A 21,685-nucleotide genomic window follows, 5' to 3' on the forward strand; every position below is an offset into this window, starting at 1 on the left:
CACAGAAGTAAAAATACTAGGATCTAAACCAGTGATTTTCAAAATGTTCTCAACACAACCTAGAATAATTCATTTAAATCACAATGTGGCCCACATACACATACCACTGAAAAAAAAGATCCACAAAATGATCCCTGCTCTTCCCACATGTGACATTCTCTGATGCTTTCTATTCTCTTGTATTCTATTATACCCCCCCCCCAAAATGCTTGTTTTGACACACTCACATTTTTTTGAGACCGTACATTGAAAAACTCTGGTCTAAAGAGGAATGAAGTACTGGAATATCAGATGGCTTTATGTCTCATCACATTTAGACTCTGAACACAAAGTAGAACAAAACCACTTTCAATCTACTGCAATGGCTGTGAACGACAAGCCATGAAACAGAAGCACGCCCTAGTGATACAAACGTGTTAGGACATTCTGACCTTGGACGAATCTTTAGAGATGCAAATGGGGATGGCAGCTCTGGGGCACGTGTGTAAGAGCCTCTTTTTCACACATCCATGGCAAATACCACTACTTGATCACTTCACTCTTATCTAGTAGGTCTGGACACCCCCTCAAAATCGAGCAGCCTTCCAGAGAGCAATCGTTAATTGCTTCGAACCACCTGCACTACAGCAGTACGGCAGTCTCTAGGGAAAGCCTGCAGTGGAATTCTCTGGGGCCTCAAAACCGGCAGGAGACTCAATAGAAACGAATGTTTCATTATAGTAAAAAGCTTTAAGTATCCAATTAATTAAGAGTGCTGTATTTCTAGTCTGGTAAAATTCATGTCAAATTTAACTACAGCATTATAAAAAATAATTTCAACGTTCATTATAACTTGAATATTTTCTTTTCAAGTTTAAATCGATAAAAAGCCCTAAATTACACCTTTAAAATATAGTATTGTATGAATAATCTCTTTTAAATATACATCTGCCAAAATACTGTCAAAATTAATTTAGACAAGATTAATTTTCTAACTGTATTTCTTAAGGCCATAAAAATTAGATATTTCTTTAAATATTTCATGTGCTCAATAAGTTAAAGAGATTATCATTCATCATTTGATGAGATGATCCAGGTTTGTAAGTTTATTCTTGAAATACCTCCTTTGTGTTAGCTACATAATCCAAAAATACATAACTATTTTCAACGTCAGAAAAATAATGTATAAAGATGTCATTTGCAAAAATGGTTAATAGTCTTATTGTCTAAGGCATCCTGCCACCCCCATTCCATTTTATGACAAATAACTCTCACTCAATAGGAAATATAAAGACAGCTGAATTTCTGTGATTACACTCTCTATATAAAAGGTGTGAAATATTTGGCTAGTGTATGTCTTGCCAATGGCATATTCTCCCACTTTGATGAGTGGTTTTATAAGTTTTTTTAGAATTAAATATATATCAATTTGGACTGATTTTGGTTTTGGAAATTCAAGTGAAATAGTGACTTTTTTTTTTTTTTGTCTTTTGTCTTTACATGGCCTCTTTTGGGTGCAATGATAGAGAGCATTCCTTTATAAGGTGTTCAGTATTTTTCTCTGGCTTGTACTTAAGCAATATTTTAGCTAACATAATGACTGCTTAAAGAAATTGGTTTCATTTTTCATCATCCTTTTGTAAAAGCAATAAATTATGTATATTTAATCCTGTGGCATATAAGTAAAGATTTTAGAGCATGGAGACCTTCATAAGATGTTGAAATTTAGAACACTGAAAAAATTCACTCAGCTGAAATTGGAATAGGTTTAAAATACGTACAAACAGATGTATTGAATTTTGCAAATTATAAACGTTTTCAGAGGAACTTTGATTACTTATATTCATTTTCATTTTTAAAATGTATTTATTTATTTGAAATGGAGAGAGAGGAGGAGAGGGGGTAGATGGGGAGGGGCAGAGAGAGACTCTTAAGCAGGCTCCACTCCCAGTGCAGATCCTGATTCAGGCCTCGGTCTCATGACCCTGAGATCATGGTCTGAGCTGAAATCAAGGGTCAGATGACTGAGCCTCTCAGGACCCCTCACCCACCATATTCACTTTAAAACAAATATAAAATATTTTCAGGGACACCTGGGTGGCTCAATCAGTTAAGCATCTGACTTCACTCAGTCATGATCTTGGGGTCCTGGGATCAGGCCCCTCATGGGGCTCCGCGCTCAGCAGAGAGTCTGCTTGTCCCTCTCCCTCTGCCCCTCCCCACCTTGTGCTCTTCCTTTCTCTCTCCCTCTCTCATGAATAAATAAATAAATAAACCTTTAAAGATATTTTTGGCATCTAAATATAATTTATATGTTCATTATTTTCTTAAAATAGAAAAAACATTTTGAGAGATTTTAAAACAGGTCAGGTCATTCCCCTCTTTACACTCTCAAGTGGCTTCTAGTTGCACGTGGAATAAAATCTCATCTTACCCTCAGAGGCCCTGCAAGATGTGGCCCTGACGGCACCTCTGACTGGAAGAACCGCCCCCCCCCGCCCCCCGCAATCCCCAACCCACTGCCATTTCTGTCCAAGCTCCAGCCTCACAGGCATCATTTCTGTTCCTGGAATGTCTGGGCTTCTACCTACTACCTCCCGTCTCACCAAGCTCATTTTGTTCCGAGGGCCGGGATATTTGTCAGTTGCTCCACCTGGGTGCATTTCCTCAGTCTTCACGCCACAGTTGACGAAACTCTGGACTATTTTTGTTGGCACAATTATCACTAAATTTAGCTTAGGTATTTATTGTCATGGTAACAGAAAAACGGAATAGACTAAATTCGGTAGAAAACTGAAAACGGTTTCTCTTCCACTACTGATCTCCAAACCTGGCAGGACCTCCCTATCTCCACCTTGTTGTTTTCTCAGAATAGTTCCTCATGCCAGAGCAGTCTGGTTGTCAGATCTTTAGAGAGGTATAAAATCAATCAACATTTTCATTTCATGTCCAATGAATGTTTTCCCTGATCTTTCCTCCTGGTACTCCCTCCCTACCCCCAAGATACGTAGTAATTTTTCAGACTGCTTGTGAGGAAGCAGGTAGATGTGACCTGCTCTTTTCAAGCCTCCACTCTAATTTCCTCTCCTGTAATCACTATGTTAAAATGGCATCTTCAAGGCTACAGGATGAAGATGGGATGAGAGGTTAAAAAAACAAAGGCCAGTTACTCAACTGATACTGATGGATATTTTCCAGTTGACTTTCTAGGTCCTTCTCTTTTCCTCTTCCTAGCACTACCCCATACAGACTTTTTTTCCTGGGTTCTTCTCACCCTGGCAGAATGCATGTTGAGCAGACCCTTTTAAATTAGCCCACCTGACACGTAGTAGAATCCACTTTGATCTACAAGATCTTGTCATGTGCCAGTGAACGTGCCGAAGCTGTCTCTCTAGGCACTTCCCCTCCATCCACGGTCCAGTCTTTTAGCAAGAACTCACCAAAATCCAATGAGCATTAAACTGTCAGTTTCCACTCTTTAAAGAAGCCACACCTCATTTTTGTGTTCTGGCCAACATACACAGAGGCTGGACGTGGGTGATAGGCTAAAGATGTCTCATCTTTCTTGACATGGCAAAAATATTATCCCTCCAGGAAAATTCTGTGCTCCCCTTCATAATATGAAGAGATCGCTGGGCAGGAGCTGCCCAACAAGAGGTAACATTTCCCAAACTCTCCTGCACCCAGGCATAGCCATGTTACTAGTTCTCTCTAATAGCATATGGGTGGAGGTGATGTGTACTGCCTCTGCGATGACATGATTGAGAAACCAGTGGAAATTCTTTTCTGTTTCCTCTTTCTTTCTCCATATACACACACACACACACACACACACACACACACACACACACACATATATATATATATATATATATATATATATATATATACAGGAACTGCTTAGTTCCTAAAGGTTGATGGAACTTTTATATGGGAGGACGCTGGAACACAACATGGTAGATATCAGCCACAAACTGGGAACAAGTACACCAGAGTGTTACAAGTATTAAGAACTTTTATTGTGTTAGGCCACTGAAATTGTGGAGTTGATCATGTCAGCTAAAACACCATAACTAGGGGCACCTGAGTGGCTCAGTGAGTTAAGCCTCTGCCTTCAGCTCAGGTCATGATCCCAGGGTCCTGGGATCGAGCCCCACATGGGGCTCTCTGCTCAGCGGGGAGCCTGCTTCCTCCTCTCTCTCTGCCTGCCTCTCTGCCTACTTGTGATCTTTGTCTGTCAAATAAATAAAATCTTTAAAAAAAAAAATCTTGAAAAAAAAAAAACACCATAACTAAAACATTTAGTGAGTCCTTTATAAAGGACTTTATGAAGCGCTTTCATAACATGAAGCGAAAATTATCAACGGCTCCCAGGTTTGTCTTTAGTTAAAAATATAAGACAACAGAAAAACTTCCCATGAAATATCTTATTTCAATGCTATTTTTGTTTTCTGTCTTATTCCACTATAATGTTAGCTCCATGTAAATAGGGGCCTTGTTTGTAATATTCATCACTGTTCCTCAGCATCTAGAATAGTGAGAAGGATACCAGAGGCATTAAATACTCGCTAAAGAATAAATGTGCAATTTGTAAGACACGTTAGTATTTGTATATAAACCTAATGGTTAATATGTCTAATAGTCTGGATACTTTGAACTAAATAATACAGCAACCACTGATAAAATCTTACTCAGGAAGAGTTTAAAAGTATCAAATAAACCTAGGCTACCTCCTTTCATGAACGTTATTGATAAGGACAGCTCTGAGAAAGACAGTGGGTTGAATTTATCACTTGGTTGCCAGTTCACACCTTCTCTGAATAGGGAAAATTTAACTCACCAAGTATCTGCACTGAAAACCTCATCACTTCCTACTCTAACTGGGTCAGAGTAAATCAAGATTATGTTTTTTTGCCCATAAATGCCTAATGGAGTCAATGACAATTCAACATGCACTAGCAGGATATATTTCCCACCATATCTTCTCCCAGAAGATAATCATGAGTTCACTTCATTTTATTTTATTATTTTTTTATTTAAAGATTTTACTTATTTATTTGAGAGAGAGAGAAAGATAGGGAGAGCGAGCTCAAGCAAGGGGAGAGAGGGAGAAGCAGGCTCCTTGCTGAGCATGGAACCCAACATGGGGCTCAATTCCAGGACCCTGGAATCATGACCTGAGCCAACCGACTGAGCCACCCAGGCGTCCCCATGAGTTCCTTTTAAAGGGATTATTTCTGAGGTGCCTGGGTGGTTCAGTCAGTAAAGCATGTAACTCTTGATCTCAGGGTCATGGATTCAAGCCCCATGTTGGGCACAGAGCCTACTTAATTAAAAAAAAAATTAAAGGGGTTATTTCTGAAGTCCAAAACACACAATATTAATTTAAGTGAGGCATATTATTGAGGAAATTTTCAATTTTAATTTTATTCCATTTACAAACATCACTAAGTCAGTAAACAAACTGTACCAGGGTGTTTTAAAATGTACCATGTAATTCAAAAGAAGTGATAACTACAGTCTGTCTCAGGGATTTTCCTAAATTGAAAAGTTAGTGCCAACAGTTCAGAACTCAGAGGAAACAGGCAGACAGCTGAAAACTAGAAATGCCCTTGACATTCCTCTGCTACTGCCACCCGCATGGCCCCATACTTAAGAAAGTCATGCTTCACACCTCCCCACCCAGCCTGAGACATACAGAATGCAGGCGTGCAGTCAAGGTGTGTTGCCAGTGCCGGACCGGCAGATGATGTGCGAGTGAGCATGTACTCGACGGGCACTGAGAACCTGTGAAAAAGTCAGAAACTCCTGAAGAGTGTATAGGTTTGTTTGTGTGTATTCAGACACTTACCATCACCTCAGGGGCGGGAGTGGGGGTGCAACAGCTATTAGAAGCTGTGACAAATAAAAATATATCTGAGGGGCACCTGGGTGGCTCAATGGGTTAAAGCCTCTGCCTGTGGCTCAGGACATGATCTCAGGGTCCTGGGATCGAGCTCCAAATTGGGCTCTCTGCTCCGCAGGGAGCCTGCTTCCTCCTCTCTCTCTGCCTGCCTCTCTGCCTACTTGTGATCTCTGTCAAATAAGTAAATAAAATCTTAAAAAAAAAAAAAAGAAATATATCTGGTTGTAGGGACTGATCCCTAGGAATTAGCCTCCTGCTTAACTGTCTAAGATAAGGTCTCTCTCCCTGCTCTCTGTATACATACATATGTATGTATATATGTAGAGCACAAAATGGAGCCTCTCATGTCAAGCAGGAGCCTATGTCAAGCAATGACGCAAGTAGTTAAAGGTACTGCAGCTACAAGATATCACCAGGACCAGCATCAGCTGATGCCCGGGCACTGGTAACAAGGAGAACCAGAGCAGGTCTGCAGCGGCCCAAGACAGATTCAATCCCTTTAAAAAGGGGAGGACTTCAGCAGCAAACTCTAAGACTCTTCAGACATGACTTCTCTATGTCTGACCACTAAAGAAAGGCAACTGCGGCTGAGCGGCTGAACAGCTGAAGCTCTGTGCGATGGATCTCCAAAAACTGAGATCCTTCACTGTTTGAATATAATAAAAGATGAGTCCAAAGTTGACTCGGACAGGACCCAGGCCTCACCTCCAACTGTGCACCCACAGACTGACCGGGTTTGGTTCGTTAACTTCCTACCCCCTTCTGTTATCTCGTTTGTTGTGTGGCTTGTCTTCTGTTCTGTTCTGTGTGCCATGTAAGAAGCCAATTGGATCACATGGTGAACTGTCATTGAGTTTGGAATCCTGAACCTGCTTTATCATTGTGATTTAACTTTGCTTCATGACTGAATAAGGCTGACATTGTGGGAAGACAAAACTCATGTGTGTGCCTTCATAGCCTGCTCATGGCTGTATACATGTATTTACATACATGTACATGTACACATATAGTCTATATTTTACTTTCTCAAGATAAATTCAAAGCAGAAAATTAATTTTTTACATCAAGACCTCACGAGGAAGAAAAATTTCAGTTATCATGTACAATAGCCATGATATATGATCTTTCACCCCCCCAAAAATATAGAATATAAAAATACAAAAAAAAAATCAAGAAGAAGAAAATAATAGTGTTTTTAACTATGCTCCTGAAAGGGAGAAAATGTCACCATCCCAAGATATGTCTCTTTGTCATACTGATTATTTTAAACTGATTATTTTTAGGAAGCAACAAACACAAACACTAAGCTCCTTGGAAAAACTAAGTAGGAGTTACTCTTTTATAATAGACATTTACATTCATAAGGGAAATCTGCTTTTGTAATAGCATCTCCCTCACTGGGGGCCGGGGGGATGGGGGAATGACTCTAAATCTCTAGAGACTCTTATCAATAGAAAAGGCAAAGCATAAATCGGCACAGCAACATTACCCTTGTTTACAATGCTTTTCCTGGTCACCTCCAATAAAACTGACTCCCCACCCCCAACATTTTGCTTTGTCTTTAGTTGAAGATAGTATTTAGTATTTAAGATGAAGGCTTCTGTCATTTTGAGGAGTTATTCAGTTTCCCGGGTCTCTCCCATGTATACAGGAAGGAGATATGCATGTTATTAAACTTCTGTTTGATTTTCTCCTGTTAATTTGTCTCATGTCAATTTAATTCTTAGACCAGCCAAAAAAACCTTCAAGGGTATAATAAATGTTTCCCTCCCCAACATTCTTCTCTCACTAACTTGCAGAGAGACTTCTGGGTCTCACCATTAATAATACAGTGAATTTCATTAAAGATTGATTATAAAATGAAAAAAATTAGTCATTCAATTGTCACTGACAACAGAACAAATATTATGGAGGCTATGACTGATCTAAAGCTTAAAGCATAGGTTTTATCCACACACTTAAGTTTTGTTTTCAGAACACATTTGTAACTCATTACTGTACATTGAAATTATTGTCAGTAGGAAGATAAAGAATCGCTCTCATTATTCTCACACAGTCAAACTATAAGACATATAAGAGATTTCTAAGGTCAAACAAAATGGAATAGCAGATATCACATGTTAAAAATTCCAAGAGAATACTAAATAATTTACACCAAGAGATAATGGACTGCTAACAGCCACTTATTGTTTACTGTGAATATAACCTGATTTTTGGAACTTACTCTGAAGAAGTAACCAAATTTATGTGCCTTAAGGATATAAACATTTCTTACATGAATGCTATTTTAGAGAGATTCTGACCATCTTTAAGGAAGATGTGAAAACTGGTTGAATGTAACAAAAGCTGAGATACAGATGGAAAATCAGAGATGGCTTAGTATCTTGAAAGCTCCATTGCTACATTTGATGATCTAAGGTTTAAATAAAATACATCTCAAAAGTTTGGCAAAATAGCGAATGCATTAAAAACTATTAGCTAACAGTATATAGGTAAGGACAACAATTTTAGCATACTTTTGAAAGTATTTGGAATACTTCTTCAAGAAGTGCACAAAGATTTATGTGATAGAATTATCTAAAAGAATCCATATGATCTCCACCAACTGAACCATCATGTCTGGGAGTTAAAAGAGTACATTTATTTTGACCTTAGGCAATTACTACTAGAAAGATGGGAAAACAATAACTAGGAGACAACATCACTGTCATTTAGCAGCCTAACTGGATTGAGGTAGTCAAAAAAGACTCCCCTCTGGTATCAACTTCAGCTGAAAGTGATTGCTTAGTACAATACACCTACCTGTAGTGACAAACAGCAATTTAGCAATTCATGGCGCTAAGTTCTACTCCTGTACTGCTAAATGGAATGGAGGCTCAGGAGTTGCATTTTTATCTATGTAGACCTTGGATATAAATTACTAAATATCTTTATAAAATAACTATGTTAACTATACCTAATGAAAAATAAGAGCAATGGTGAAATTGGTAATAATCAGAAGAGCATACGTAAACAAGATGAGTTATAGGTATCACACTGTGGTACCAAAACCAGGAAAGGTTTAAAGTAAAAACTGACAGTAAATCAACACAAACTGAATGAGAATTACATGTGTTAAAAACAAAAACAAGAACAAAAATGCAGAACCTTGCTGGCCCTGTTGGAAGAACACATGACTCTTGATCTCAGGGTTGTGGGTTCGAGCCCCATGTTGGGTGTGGAGATTACCAAAAAAATAAAAATAAACAAACTTAAAAAAACAAATCAAATCAAACCAAATTAAAAGTAACCACAGGCCCCAAATGGCATCACTTAGGCCAAATCCCCAAAGTAGAGGCATAACACATATTTTAATTGCAGTTTCAATTTCAAACTGCCATAAAAATATTGATGTAGGTTTCACATGGGCCTCCTGGGTCATGAAGTTGCCTGTCAACAGTAGCCTAGAAGAACTACCCAGACAGTGGCTCCATCTGGCTTCATTGTGATCTTAGGTATGGGGGTGGTGGGGAGAGGGAAGCGAGCTGGGCCTCTGGAACCTTGGAGGAAACGCCTGCTCACATTCTGCCCTGAGAGGGTCACTAAGCCCCAGGCCACCTGAGTTCCAGTGCTGACCCTGGCTTATTATTTAAGCTGGAGCAAGTTTCTGGATCCCAGTTTGTTCATCTTTATAAAGGGAAAAGTATTAGTTCCTAGATCACACGGTTATAGTAAGAATTAAATGAGTTCATACTTGCAAAACAGAGCAATGGTTGATGCTCAGCAAGTGTCCAATGGTTATTATTTGCATGCCAGTCACCATCTCTGTCTAAACTAAGAGTAGGAGCCCAAAGCCTACAAGTGTTTTAAATCAAGCTGATGTGAACACACACACACACACACAAATAGCCTTATATATGTATATAGGCTATATAATGTAGCCTTAGTTGGTCAGTCAGGAATTTTCTGATGGGTGCCAATGAATCTGTATATACCTTCTCCATCCCTCAAAGGAAAATGAACTAATTGGCATGCTAAGACCCCTTGCTCTTTACCATGACTAAAAGTTACTTTGTCTGGAACAATCCTTTTTTTTTTTTTCCCCCTAATAAATTTCTTGCCCTACCCTCCATCTATAAAAACCTTTCATTTTGTACAACTCCATGGTGCTCCCCTCTACTGGCTAGATGGGACGCTGATTTAATAAAGCCAGTTAGATCTTCTAATATACTTGGCTGTACTTTTTTTTAAAGAATGTATTTATTTGTTTCAGAGAGAGAGAGAGAGACAGAATGAGAGGGAGGGATAGAAGATGGAGAAAGAGAATCTCAAGCAGATTCCAAGCTGGGCGAGGAGCCCAATGTGAGGCTCTGTCTCAGGACCCTGAGATCATGACCTGAGCCGAAACCAAGAGTTGGATGCAATTAACCGACTACACCACCCAGGCGCCCCACTTGGTTGTATTTTTATTTAACACACAATAATAATGAAATTTATTACATAGGGAGGGGCAAGTCTTTTATGGAAAATGGACAAGGGCCGTTGTTTGAAAATACATTATTTATGAAAATAATGTGTTCCTAAAAAGTGTATATGCAAATATTAATTTTAAAAATGAAAACATATTTGAAGCACATTAAAAGAAACAGATGGTGTTTTCTTTTTGCTCAGTCTTCTTACTTATCCACTAAAGTACCCTGATGGTATATTTTCTCAGTCAGTATAACAATCTTTAACATTCAAAGTTGAGAGTTAAAAAATCTTAATTTCTATTTCTATCAGTTTTGCTTGAAGGGTTAACAACTCTTCCCAAAAGGGGGGCACATTATATACCATTTCATGAGAAGATGTAAACCATTGTTTGTCTACTAGTATTTTACAATTAAATCTTTTTTTGTTACTTTGAGTTGCAGGTCTCTACTCATCTCTATACCTATTTTAAACATACAATTAATAAGGGAGCCAATGTCTATATTTTTTGAGGTGCCACCTCATGGTTCCAATTTCTCCTGGAGCCATTTAAAATGCTTTTTTTCTCCTGTGTCCTGAAAGAGATTTGTGCTAATCCAGTAATCATTTTCCACAGCAAGTGGTTATGTAAAGTTATATCATTTTAAAATAACCCATAAGAAAGATTTTATTCTGTAGTGATAACAGGATCACAGAAATGAGACATTTTCATTGAGTGAAATGACCCTACCATGATCATATTAAATCATTTTCCACTTAGAAGAGAATGCTTTTGCAAGCTCCATTTGAGTGCATCTCAATAGTTTAACCACCCATTTTCTATGTCTCAGTGGAGATTTACCCAGAAATCAAGTGGGCAAGTAATTGATTTACAGATTTAAACTATTTTAGTCTTTTTAAATTTTTTTATTTGTTGGAGCATAAGTTCAAGGTTCTAAATAATCAATTTTATGAAAACTATATCTGCATGTTTAAAAATGAAAGTAATCTTTACCATCAATTTAAATATCTGAATACTAACAATAAGAAAATTAAATCAAATTAAAACATGGTTAAGAGCAATTAATACCGATTTCATGTTTCATTTAAACCAAAACTCAATTTGGGGCACCTGGGTGGCTCAGTTGGTTAAGTGTCTGACTTCAGCCTAAGTCATGATCTCGGAGTCCTCAGATCGGGGTCAGCGCTAGGCTCCAAGTTCAACAGGAAATCTGCTTTACCCTCTCCCCCTGACCCTCTCTCCCCTGCTATGCTCTCCCTGTCTCTCAAATAAGTAAATAAAGTCTTAAAAACAACAACAACAACAAGATTCAATATTTAACTTTATTAAATAATAATAATGAACATGGATTTAGTAACGCTTTAATAAGTAACATAAAACACTCCTATTCTTAGTCAGTATTACTTAAAATGCCAAATCTATCCCTGTTACTCCAAATGTGTGTGTGTGTGTTTTTAAAGATTTTATTTATTTATTTGACAGAGATCACAAGTAGGCAGAGAGGCAGGCAGAGAGAGAGGGGGAGGCAGGCTCCCTGCTGAGCAGAGAGCCCCATGTGGGGCTCGATCCCAGGACCGTGAGACCATGACCTGAGCCGAAGGCAGAGGCTTTAATTCACTGAGCCACCCAGGTGCCCCTCCAAATGTGTTTTAAAGTGAAAGGCCTAATGTGGGAACCAAGAAGAATCAGTACTGAAAGAGTCAAGAGACTGCAGGAACCAAAGACAGGTCTCCTCAAAAATTTGCCACTTTGGGGGCTGCCTGGGTGGCTCAGTAGGTTAAGCCTCTGCCTTCAGCTCAGGTCATGATCTCAGGGTCCTGGGATAGAGTCTCACATCGGGCTCTCTGCTAGGCAGGAAGCCTGCTTCCTCTCTCTCTCTCTCTCTCTGCTTGCCTCTCTGCCTACTTGTGATCTCTCCCTGTCAAATAAATAAAATCTTTAAAAAAAAAAATTTGCCACTTTGGCAGGAAGATGATTTTGAGTTAAAAAGCAATCAAAACCTAGCAAATTCAGGAAAAGCTCTTTACTTATCTCCTCAACTGCATAAAAAGGATTTAGACAGAAGGCCTGCTCGGGAAAAAGAGAGCTATCACCACAGATAGCTACATTACACTAGGAACTGGGCAGGGAGGAACCTAGCAAGGCCTGATTGATCAAAGATCTCTGTATCCCTTTGTTTCCAAGAGGCCCAGCAAACATTTGCTTACTAAATATTTATCCTTTTTCATCTTTATGTAAATTGCATTTCTTCCCTTTGAAGTCTCAGACCCCTACCACCCTCTCCTTAATTGAAAATGACATATATACCTCTTTTTGCCTATCTTTGTAGTTTCCGTGTCTATGTGCATTCCCAACATACACTACTAAATTTGATTTTTTTTCCTGTTAATCTGTCTCATGTCAATTTGATTCTTAGTCCAGTCAGAAAGACCTTGAGGGGACAGGATAGTCCTGATCCCTGACAAAGCATAATCGTGCTTTTACCATATGTGTGAGGGTAAGTACGCTAAGGTTAAGTTTGCTCTTGGTAACTCTTTTTTTTTTTCCCTCTTGGCAACTCTTGAAATATGCAAGTAGAATTCTAATCAGTAAGGCTACTATAAGATACCATAGAGCTAAAAGATGTTTTCCATAAGTACTTAAGGTCCATATTACCGAATTTAAAATAAAACGGCTATAATTTAAAAAAAATGCTATAATTTGAACAATTTATTCTAATGTGCTCATTTAATATGGATGTTTTTAAGGGATCGCAATTTAAGTGTACAACAAAAGCTCTGTTTGCAAAAAAATAGAGTCTAAAACATTTAATGGGTTCTTACCAGAGCAAGGCATTTCATTTCAATAATGTTTACTGGTGGTCCCGGAGAGCTATGGATCTCGAGATGATACCAGACATGGAAATTGCTAAAACTATTATCTGAAAAACAAAAAACAACAAACAAACATCTCTTAATGTAGGTTTCTGAATATCATACTTAACATAAAACTTTGAGAAACCTCAGTACATACCGTTTTCAAACTCTTTGGTGAACTCATTTGTTATGAGAGGGCAGTGGAGGGTGCAAAGCTGATAGCATTACAATTTGTAAGTGCAAAGAGAAGCACCATCCTGCATGGCCATGACCTTGCCCTATAAAAGCTCTTCACCTTCCCCATGTCTTCATTATATTCACCACTAAAATAAGAATGTTTTACTTCTAAGTTAAGAATTGATATTTCCGGGGCGCCTGGGTGGCTCAGTGGATTAAGCCGCTGCCTTTGGCTCAGGTCATGATCTCAGGGTCCTGAGATCGAGCCCCACATCTGGCTCTCTGCTCAGCGGGGAGCCTGCTTCCCCTTCTCTCTCTGCCTAACTCTCTGCCTACTTGTGATCTCTCTCTGTCAAATAAATAAATAAAATCTTAAAAAAAAAAAGAATTGATATTTCCAAAGAAATAACCAATCATTTCTCCCCCTAATTGCCCAAACATTCACATACTATCTATAGAACGGATGTGGAAAACAAAGGCAGAAGAATAGTTACTAAATTTCCTTTCTACCTAGAGCTCACTGACAAGTCCTTGAAACAGGCAGAGTGACATTCCTCTAGGGACTCCACTGCCTCCACCTTAATATTTTGCTATGGGCAAAAGGGAATCCTAGCCTGACTGCCCCCCTCCACCCCCAACCAGGATCCTGTAGTCTACTTTAACATATAAAAATTCATTTGGAAATTTCCTTTATCTCTAAACTCTCCAAGGTATGTGCTGGCAATCATTCCCAAGCATATGGCCCACTGATAAACATCTGAAGGGTCTCATGACTAAGGTTTTATTAGACGGTAATAAATGACCTTTTCCCAACAACAGCTAGCCCCTCAAGGTCCCTGAAACTTTGCTTCCAAAATTCCTTAGAGACTTAGGCTATTCCTGACCCCCTCCCAACTTGCAAGTATATAATGGACCACCCCTCACAACCCCAGGGGCAGCAGCTCTTTCTGCCCACGGTCCGGACCCTGTGCTTTAATAAAACACCATTTTGCACCAAAGACATCTCAACAATTCTTTCTTGGTTGTTGGCTCTGGACTCTACCCCACTGAACCTCATCTATATTCTCAAACTTCATCAGAACTATCTAAGTATTATATTATAGATCACAGTGGTACATTTCCAGCACTCTAAGATTCTAGTCTAAGGACAAAATCAGGAATAGTTGATGAGATTTTTTCTTTTCTTGAAGTGTGAAAAAGGATGCTAGCAATTCAGCCTAAAGGAAGCTGGATTGGGAATGAACTACATGGTGAGAAAGTAATGTTTACATCTCGGTTCTAGATATATATATATTTTTTTACTCAATCTCAAGTTTGCCATTTGTTTAACGTGATCTGTTCAGCTTCTACTTTGATACTCTTTATTCTCCAGTGTTGAGTTAGTATATGGTTTAAGATGTCCTCCAATTTCAGTTATTCATATGCATATTGAAATCAGTATTGGCATGTTTTAAAGATTCCGGGTACTGCTCTGTTTGCCTAACTTACTTAGGTGAATCATTACCCTCTTTGGGCCTCAGTTTCCTCATCTGAAAGAAGGGTCCCAGACCAGTGGAATTCTCGCTTCTGAACAAGAGTGTTGTGCATTGCACTATATTGTGTTGTATGGAACTGTATTGCATGGTGAAGGGGAGTAGAATTTGCCACCCCAAAATATGTCTTTGGTATAAGGACTTTTTGAGCTTATTATTATTTTTTAAATATTTTATTTATTTATTTGACAGAGAGAGATCACAAGTAGGCAGAGAGGCACCTAGAGAGGGGGGGGGGGAAGCAGGCTCCCTGCTGAGCAGAGAACCTGCTGGGAAGTTCTATCCCAGGACTCTGAGACCATGACTTGAGCCAAGGGCAAAGGCTTAACACACTAAGCCACCCAGGCACCCCTTAAACAGATTATTTTTTTAAAAAGTGGATACAGAAGCTCTGAAAACTGAGTAAAAGTTACTCTTTTATAAGAGACATTTACATTTCTAAAGGAAATCTGCATTTGTAAGGGTGTCTCCTCTCTGTACTAAGAAGCTTGGAAGACTCAATCTCTAGAAACTCCCATCAGTGGAGAAGACAGTGACCTAAATCTGCAAAACAATGTTACTCTTCTTTACTGTGCTTTCCTGTTAACTTTGCATTATTGGTTCTCCATCCCCCAACATCTTTTTTGTCTTTAACTGGAGACTGTATTTTAAGGTAAGGGCTTGGGCCATTCCAAGGAGTTACTCATTCTTCCTGGGTCTCTCCCAAGTATGCAAGAGGTATACTTTTTCTGGGGGGTGGGGGGGTGGCGGGGAAGGGCAGAGGGAAGGGAAAATGAGGGTCAAAGCAAGCTCCACAACCCACCAGAGCACCACACGGTGCTCAATCCCAGGACCCTGAGATCATGACCTGAACCGAAGTCAAGAATGGAATGTTTAACTGAATGAGCCACCCAAGTATCCCACATGGTAACTGACCTTTTGTTTTTTTTTTAATTATTCCCCCCTACCGGGAACATTGTATCTTATTGTACTGCAATGCACTACTTCATACCATATTATATTATATTGTATTGTATGCCACTCTAATACTTTAGCTATTAAGAAGTATTTATCAAATTAGTGGATCTAAGAACAATCCAGACATTCAGAACAATTAGCTAATGAGAGGGAGACAGACAAGGCCCATGTGAATTCTTCCAAGTACTTGTGAGAAGTTCTTAAGGGTGATTTTACCTCCGTATTTTGAATTGCCTTCTGTGCTTATTTATTTTATAGACACCAACTAATTACCTTGGAACCATTAATGCACAGAGAATAAGTTACCAGCTTTATGTGGATGTTTGGTTACTGAGGAAACCTGTGTTCACTTTTGTATTGGCTGCTCCTTCAATTCTATGACAGTGCTTTAAATGCTTTTATGATGTTTAAATGTGACATCTCAAAATAAACCAAAGTTGTTAAAATGAAAAATGTTTCCCCTTCTAGGTTGCTCATGTATATTCCACTGGCTTTTCCTATGCTTTAATCCACAGTGAACTCATAGGGAAAATAATTCTGGAGAGAAAGGGCTTCGTGACTATAAAGACTGAATGCCCTACAATTCTGGGTTGGCACAAAGAAAAAATAAAACAGTCTGTTCATCTATGGAATAGAGACTGTCTTAGTCAAGGTTCTCCAGAGAAAGAGAACCAATAGGATATGTGTATACATAAAAAGAGACAGAGAAAGACAGAGAAACAGAAGCTGAGAGAGACTGATTTTAAGAAAACGGCTCATGCAATTGACTTGATAGATCCAAAATCTGCAGGTTAGGTCACCAGGCTGTAGACCCAGGAAAGAATTGCAGTGCAAACCCAAAAGTAGTCCATGGGTAGAATTCTTTTCTGTTCTGGGGAACAAAATTCTTTTTTGTTCTGGGAGGTCGGTTTTGGTTCTGTTAAAATATTCAACTGATTAGATGAGACCTACCCACACTATGGAGGTCCATCTTCTTTATTCAAAGGCCACAGATTTAAATATAATTCTCATCCAAAATCACCTTCACAGAAACATCCAGAAAAATGTTTTACTATTATCTGGGCACAATAACCTAGCTAGGTTGGCACATAAAATTAGCTATCACAGAAACAATAACAGCTAATATTTGTGATTGCTGTGATGATCACATAAGGCACTGTTGTGATGTAGCTGATTTAATTCCAGCAGTGATAAAAATGAACAGTATGAGTTTATTGGTTAGCATAAGATTAAAGATGGTTTATTAGCGAGAACAAAAGTAATAATTATTAAACATTGTTTAACCACAGGACTTAAACACATTAAAACTTTTTGCTGATTATAAAATCAGTAACATTCACTATAGTGAGTTTTAGAAATTCCTGAAAAGCCTAAAGATGAAATTTATTCGTTACCTCATGACTAAGAGTAAATACTTATTTTTCTTATATAAAACTCCAGGCTTGATATGTCAATAAAGACACAAAGGTATAAATACACTGGCGTATACAAATTATATAAAATTGGTATATCCATATGCATGTGTGTGTTTGTGTGTGTAAACACATTTTTATCCTTCAGACAACATTTGCTATTAGAACTTGAGTTTTATCCCTAATCATTAGGAAAATGCAAATCAAAAACCACAATGAGCTATCGCCTCACAACCGTTAGGATGGCTACTATCTAAAGAACAGACAACTGCAAGTGCTGGTGGGATATGTAGAAAAGGTAACCTTGTGCTCTGTTGGTAGCAAATACAAATTAGTGGACCCACTGAAACCGCCAACAGAATTAAGTAATTAAGTAATTAAAGGCAAGTCGCCCATAGTTAAAGACCATTGGGAAAAACACCGGGAAGGAACTTAGAATATGCTTTAAGATAAGGAAAATGTAGGGGTGCCTGGCTAGCTCAGTCGGAGGAGCATGCGACTCTTGATCTTGAGGTTGTGAGTTTGAGGCCCATGATAGGCATGGAGAAAACTTAAATAAATAAATAAAGTTTAAAAAAAAAAAAGATAATGAAAATTTAGCCCAAGGGAACAGGAAATTAAATAGCCTGTGCTGACATCATAGTCACAAGGTGTATAGCCTCAGTTTTTGCTAACAAAGATTTCATCACTGACACACATTGTTAAAATGTTTTGCAGAACTAGACCAGCGAATGAAATGACCACCCAACCACAACCTTGAAGAAACAGGTGACTTGGCACCAGTTAATCAGTCTTTAAGTTTACCCAATCCTGACCAATCAGAAGGACCCAAAATTCCAAGCCCTTTACCCTTGATTTCTGCACTAAAACACTCACTTGCAAGTCATCAAAAATTCAGGATTTTGAACATTACTTCCCTGTTCTCTGGGGTGGTGCCACACCGTAAATAGCTATCTTTCTTCAGTGCAAAAGCTCAGTTTTTTTTTTTTTTTAATTGGCTTGCTGCACATTGGACAGATGAACTATTGTTAGGTACAGTTATACCACTATGGAAAACAGTACGGACAATCCTCCAAAATTTTAAAATAAAATTTCCATGCCCACATTTAGGTATTTATCTGAAGAAAATAAAAATATTTACTTGGAAAACATGTATCCAGCCCACGTTTATTAGAGCATTTTTTATAATAGCCAAGATAACAGAAACAACCTAAGTGTTCATCATGGGATGAATGAATAAAGAAGTTGTGAAATATATATATATATATAGAATCGATTATTATTCAGCCATTTAAAAAAACAAAAACAAAAACAAACAAAAAAGGAAAATCCTATCATTTACAACAAGGACATACCTTGAAGGCATTATGCTAAAGTGAAATAAATCAGAAAGTGAAAGAAAAACACTGTATGACCTCACTTAAGTGTGGTATCTTTAAGAAAACTCAGAAAAGAGATTAGACTTGTGGTTATCAAAGGTAGAACAAGAGAGAGAGGTAGAAAGGGAGAAAGGTTGTCAGAATATACAAACTTTCAGTTATAAGAGAAATAAGGACTATAATGTAATTACAATATCATGACTATAGCGAACACTGCTGTATGATATATAGGACAGTTGTTAAGAGTGTAAATCCTAAGAGTTCTTATCATAAGGAAATTTTTTTCCCTTTCTTTTCTTTTTACTGGATCTATATGAGAAGATAGAACTAGCAGGACTTACTGTGGTAATCTTTTCACAATATATGTAAAGCAAACCATCATGTTGTGTACCTTAAACTTATACAATGATGTATGTCAACTATTTTTCAATAAGAATGGAAAAAAAAAACTTTTGTGCAAGTAATACATATTCAAAACTATTTTATTTTTTTTTAAAGATTTTATTTATTTATTTGACAGAGAGAAATCACAAGTAGATGGAGAGGCAGGCAGAGAGAGAGAGGGAAGCAGGCTCCCTGCTGAGCAGACAGCCCGATGCGGGGCTCGATCCCAGGACCCTGAGATCATGACCTGAGCCGAAGGCAGCGGCTTAACCCACTGAGCCACCCAGGCGCCCATAAAGAAAGAATTCTTAAGACATTGTTGGTGCAAAAGGTGATTTATTAGAGCACGGGGACAGGACCCATGGGCAGGCTGAGATGCGGCTGCCTCAAAACTATTTCAAATAAAATTATAAAGCTAACATATTTAAGTGTCAATTATTCAAAAAAAATAGATCACATAAGGAACATTCTTATAGAAAAATATAAGTGCAGATCTCTGATTATTTTATTCAAACTAATTTCTTAGAATGAAATAATTGGATCAAAGGGGATAAAAAATCTTAAAAGTTTTAGGGGTGCTGGGCTGGCTCAGTTGGTAGAGCATGTGAATCTCAATCTCAGGGTATAAGTTTGAACCTGACATTGGGCATAGAGATTACTTAAAAATAAAATCTAAAAAGAAAAGAGTTTTAAGCATATTAAATTAAGCATTTAAGGAAATGGTCTCAAATTCCCATTATAATGCATAAGGTTGTCTCTTTCAATATAATCCTCATCAAAACTGAGTGTTAACTAATATTTTTCAAATTTTTCAATTTGTGAAAGGTTAAAAAAATCTTTAGTTGTCTTCATTTATTTTTCCCCCCAGCTTTGTTGAAGTACAACTATTAAAAATTATATATATTTAAGGTACAACTTGATTTGATACAGTATGCATTATAAAATACTCACTACAATTAAGCTAATTAACACATCCATCATCTCACATAATTACGGATTTTTGGTGGGGGGTGGTGAAGACACTTAAGATCTACCTTCTAAGGAAATCTCAAGTACAACCTACTGTATTATTAACTATAATCATGTTGTTGTACATTAATTAGTTCTCCAAAATTTATTCATTTTACCTAACTAAAACTTCCCTAACTGAAAAGAGATACACTGCTGAGCAGTCAGTAGGAAGAAGTTCCATGTTCTTATAGGAGATGGAAAGGTTAATCCTGTATGATATAAGAAAACCACTTTGAAGAACTGGGGATACTTGTAATATTATTAGATGCATTTTTCCTAGCTTTTAATCTATCTTGAAACCTGTCATTACATCATGCACATTTTCTTATTAGGTATCACTACTCCCTTTTATTCCATTAACATGATACCTTAATATTCTGATTTTCTTTCAGACGTTTACCTGGCTTTCCTTCATGGTTCGTCTACCTTAGATTTCGATGGGGTTTTCACTTAGCATAATCCATCTGCAACAGTCATCTACTCTTTGAGCTCACCTGCATTTCAACTAAAGAAGCACTAAAGCTTTACAGCCTGCTTTTACTTTTTCATCTGGCCTCAGCTCCAAATGTTCAATTGATGACTGGATATCGCTACATAAATGTCTTGCTGTCACCTCAAAATCAGCAAGCACAAAACTGTGTCAAGTATTATAATCTCCCAGACTTTTTATTTCTTCTTGTTGATAGTTCAACAACTAAACTACTCCATCGTATTGCTGCCTCCTCATCTGTTTTGCGTGGACAAGTGGACTGATGGGCCTTGAACTGACAGTAACCCCTCTATAGAGTGCACACACTAGATAACAAGTCTTTACAGTCACAAGTCAGTGTGAATTTCTGGTATGACTCCCCAAACACTCTTGTGATAAGCTCTCTCCTCTGCCTCCCAGGACTTCCCCTTGTGCAGCCCTTAGATGAGACCCCCTTGATGCTTACCAAAACCCTATTCTTTTTGGTTTGAATTAACCTATCTGGTCTCAGCCCAGGAACCCCAAATCATTCTTCCTGACAACTGTAATTAAGGCATATGCTCAGGTCCTTCTTCCCCCTGTGCACCCTTGCCTTGACTTGTCCATGTGGCCTCTCAAGGAGTGAAGTAATCCTTTAGGACCTCAAACTAGAGTAATAAACTCTAGTTCACTTTCCCTTGTGGTCTTTTGTTGAACCTTGACACACTATCTGACACCCCAAGGGTCTACTTAACAAATGTCATTTTAACAAAGTCCCAACACTTCTAAATTAATACCTTGATATTTTTCTATTCACCAAGATACAAACAAACTTTGTTCATTTTTAGAATCAATCCTCTCTTTCCAACTCCTCTCTTAAAAGAGTCATCTAGGGGAGTCTGGGTGGTTCAGTTGGTTAAGCATCTGCCTTTGGCTCAGGTCATGATCCCAGGGTCCTGGGATTGAGCCCTGTGTCGGGCTCCCTGCTCTGTGGGGAGTCTGCTTCTCCCTCTCCCACTCCCACCTGCTTGTGTTCCCTCTTTCGCTGTGACTCTCTGTCAAATAAATAAATAAAATATTTTAAAAAAAAAAGAGAGAGAGGAAGAGAGAGAGAGAGAGAGTCATCTAATTCTGGCCTCTGAAATATTTTCCTTCTTTAATGGTATCTCTATCCCCATGCCACCATAAAAATACAC

The 21,685-nt window shown here is 38.2% G+C and overlaps 1 protein-coding gene across 1 annotated transcript in view; it reads right to left on the minus strand.

The window, feature by feature from the left end:
• Window positions 1-21,685, minus strand: part of CFAP47 (cilia and flagella associated protein 47) — a 525,406-nt gene that overhangs the window by 143,102 nt on the left and 360,619 nt on the right. The window contains exon 51 of the mRNA XM_082717915.1: window positions 13,157-13,254. Coding sequence (XP_082574041.1) covers window positions 13,157-13,254 — 98 coding nt within the window. The remainder of the gene's footprint in view (window positions 1-13,156; window positions 13,255-21,685) is intronic.

The sequence above is a fragment of the Mustela nivalis genome (genome assembly GCF_964662115.1).
Source record: "Mustela nivalis genome assembly, chromosome: X".
Classification (NCBI taxonomy): Eukaryota; Metazoa; Chordata; class Mammalia; order Carnivora; family Mustelidae; genus Mustela; species Mustela nivalis.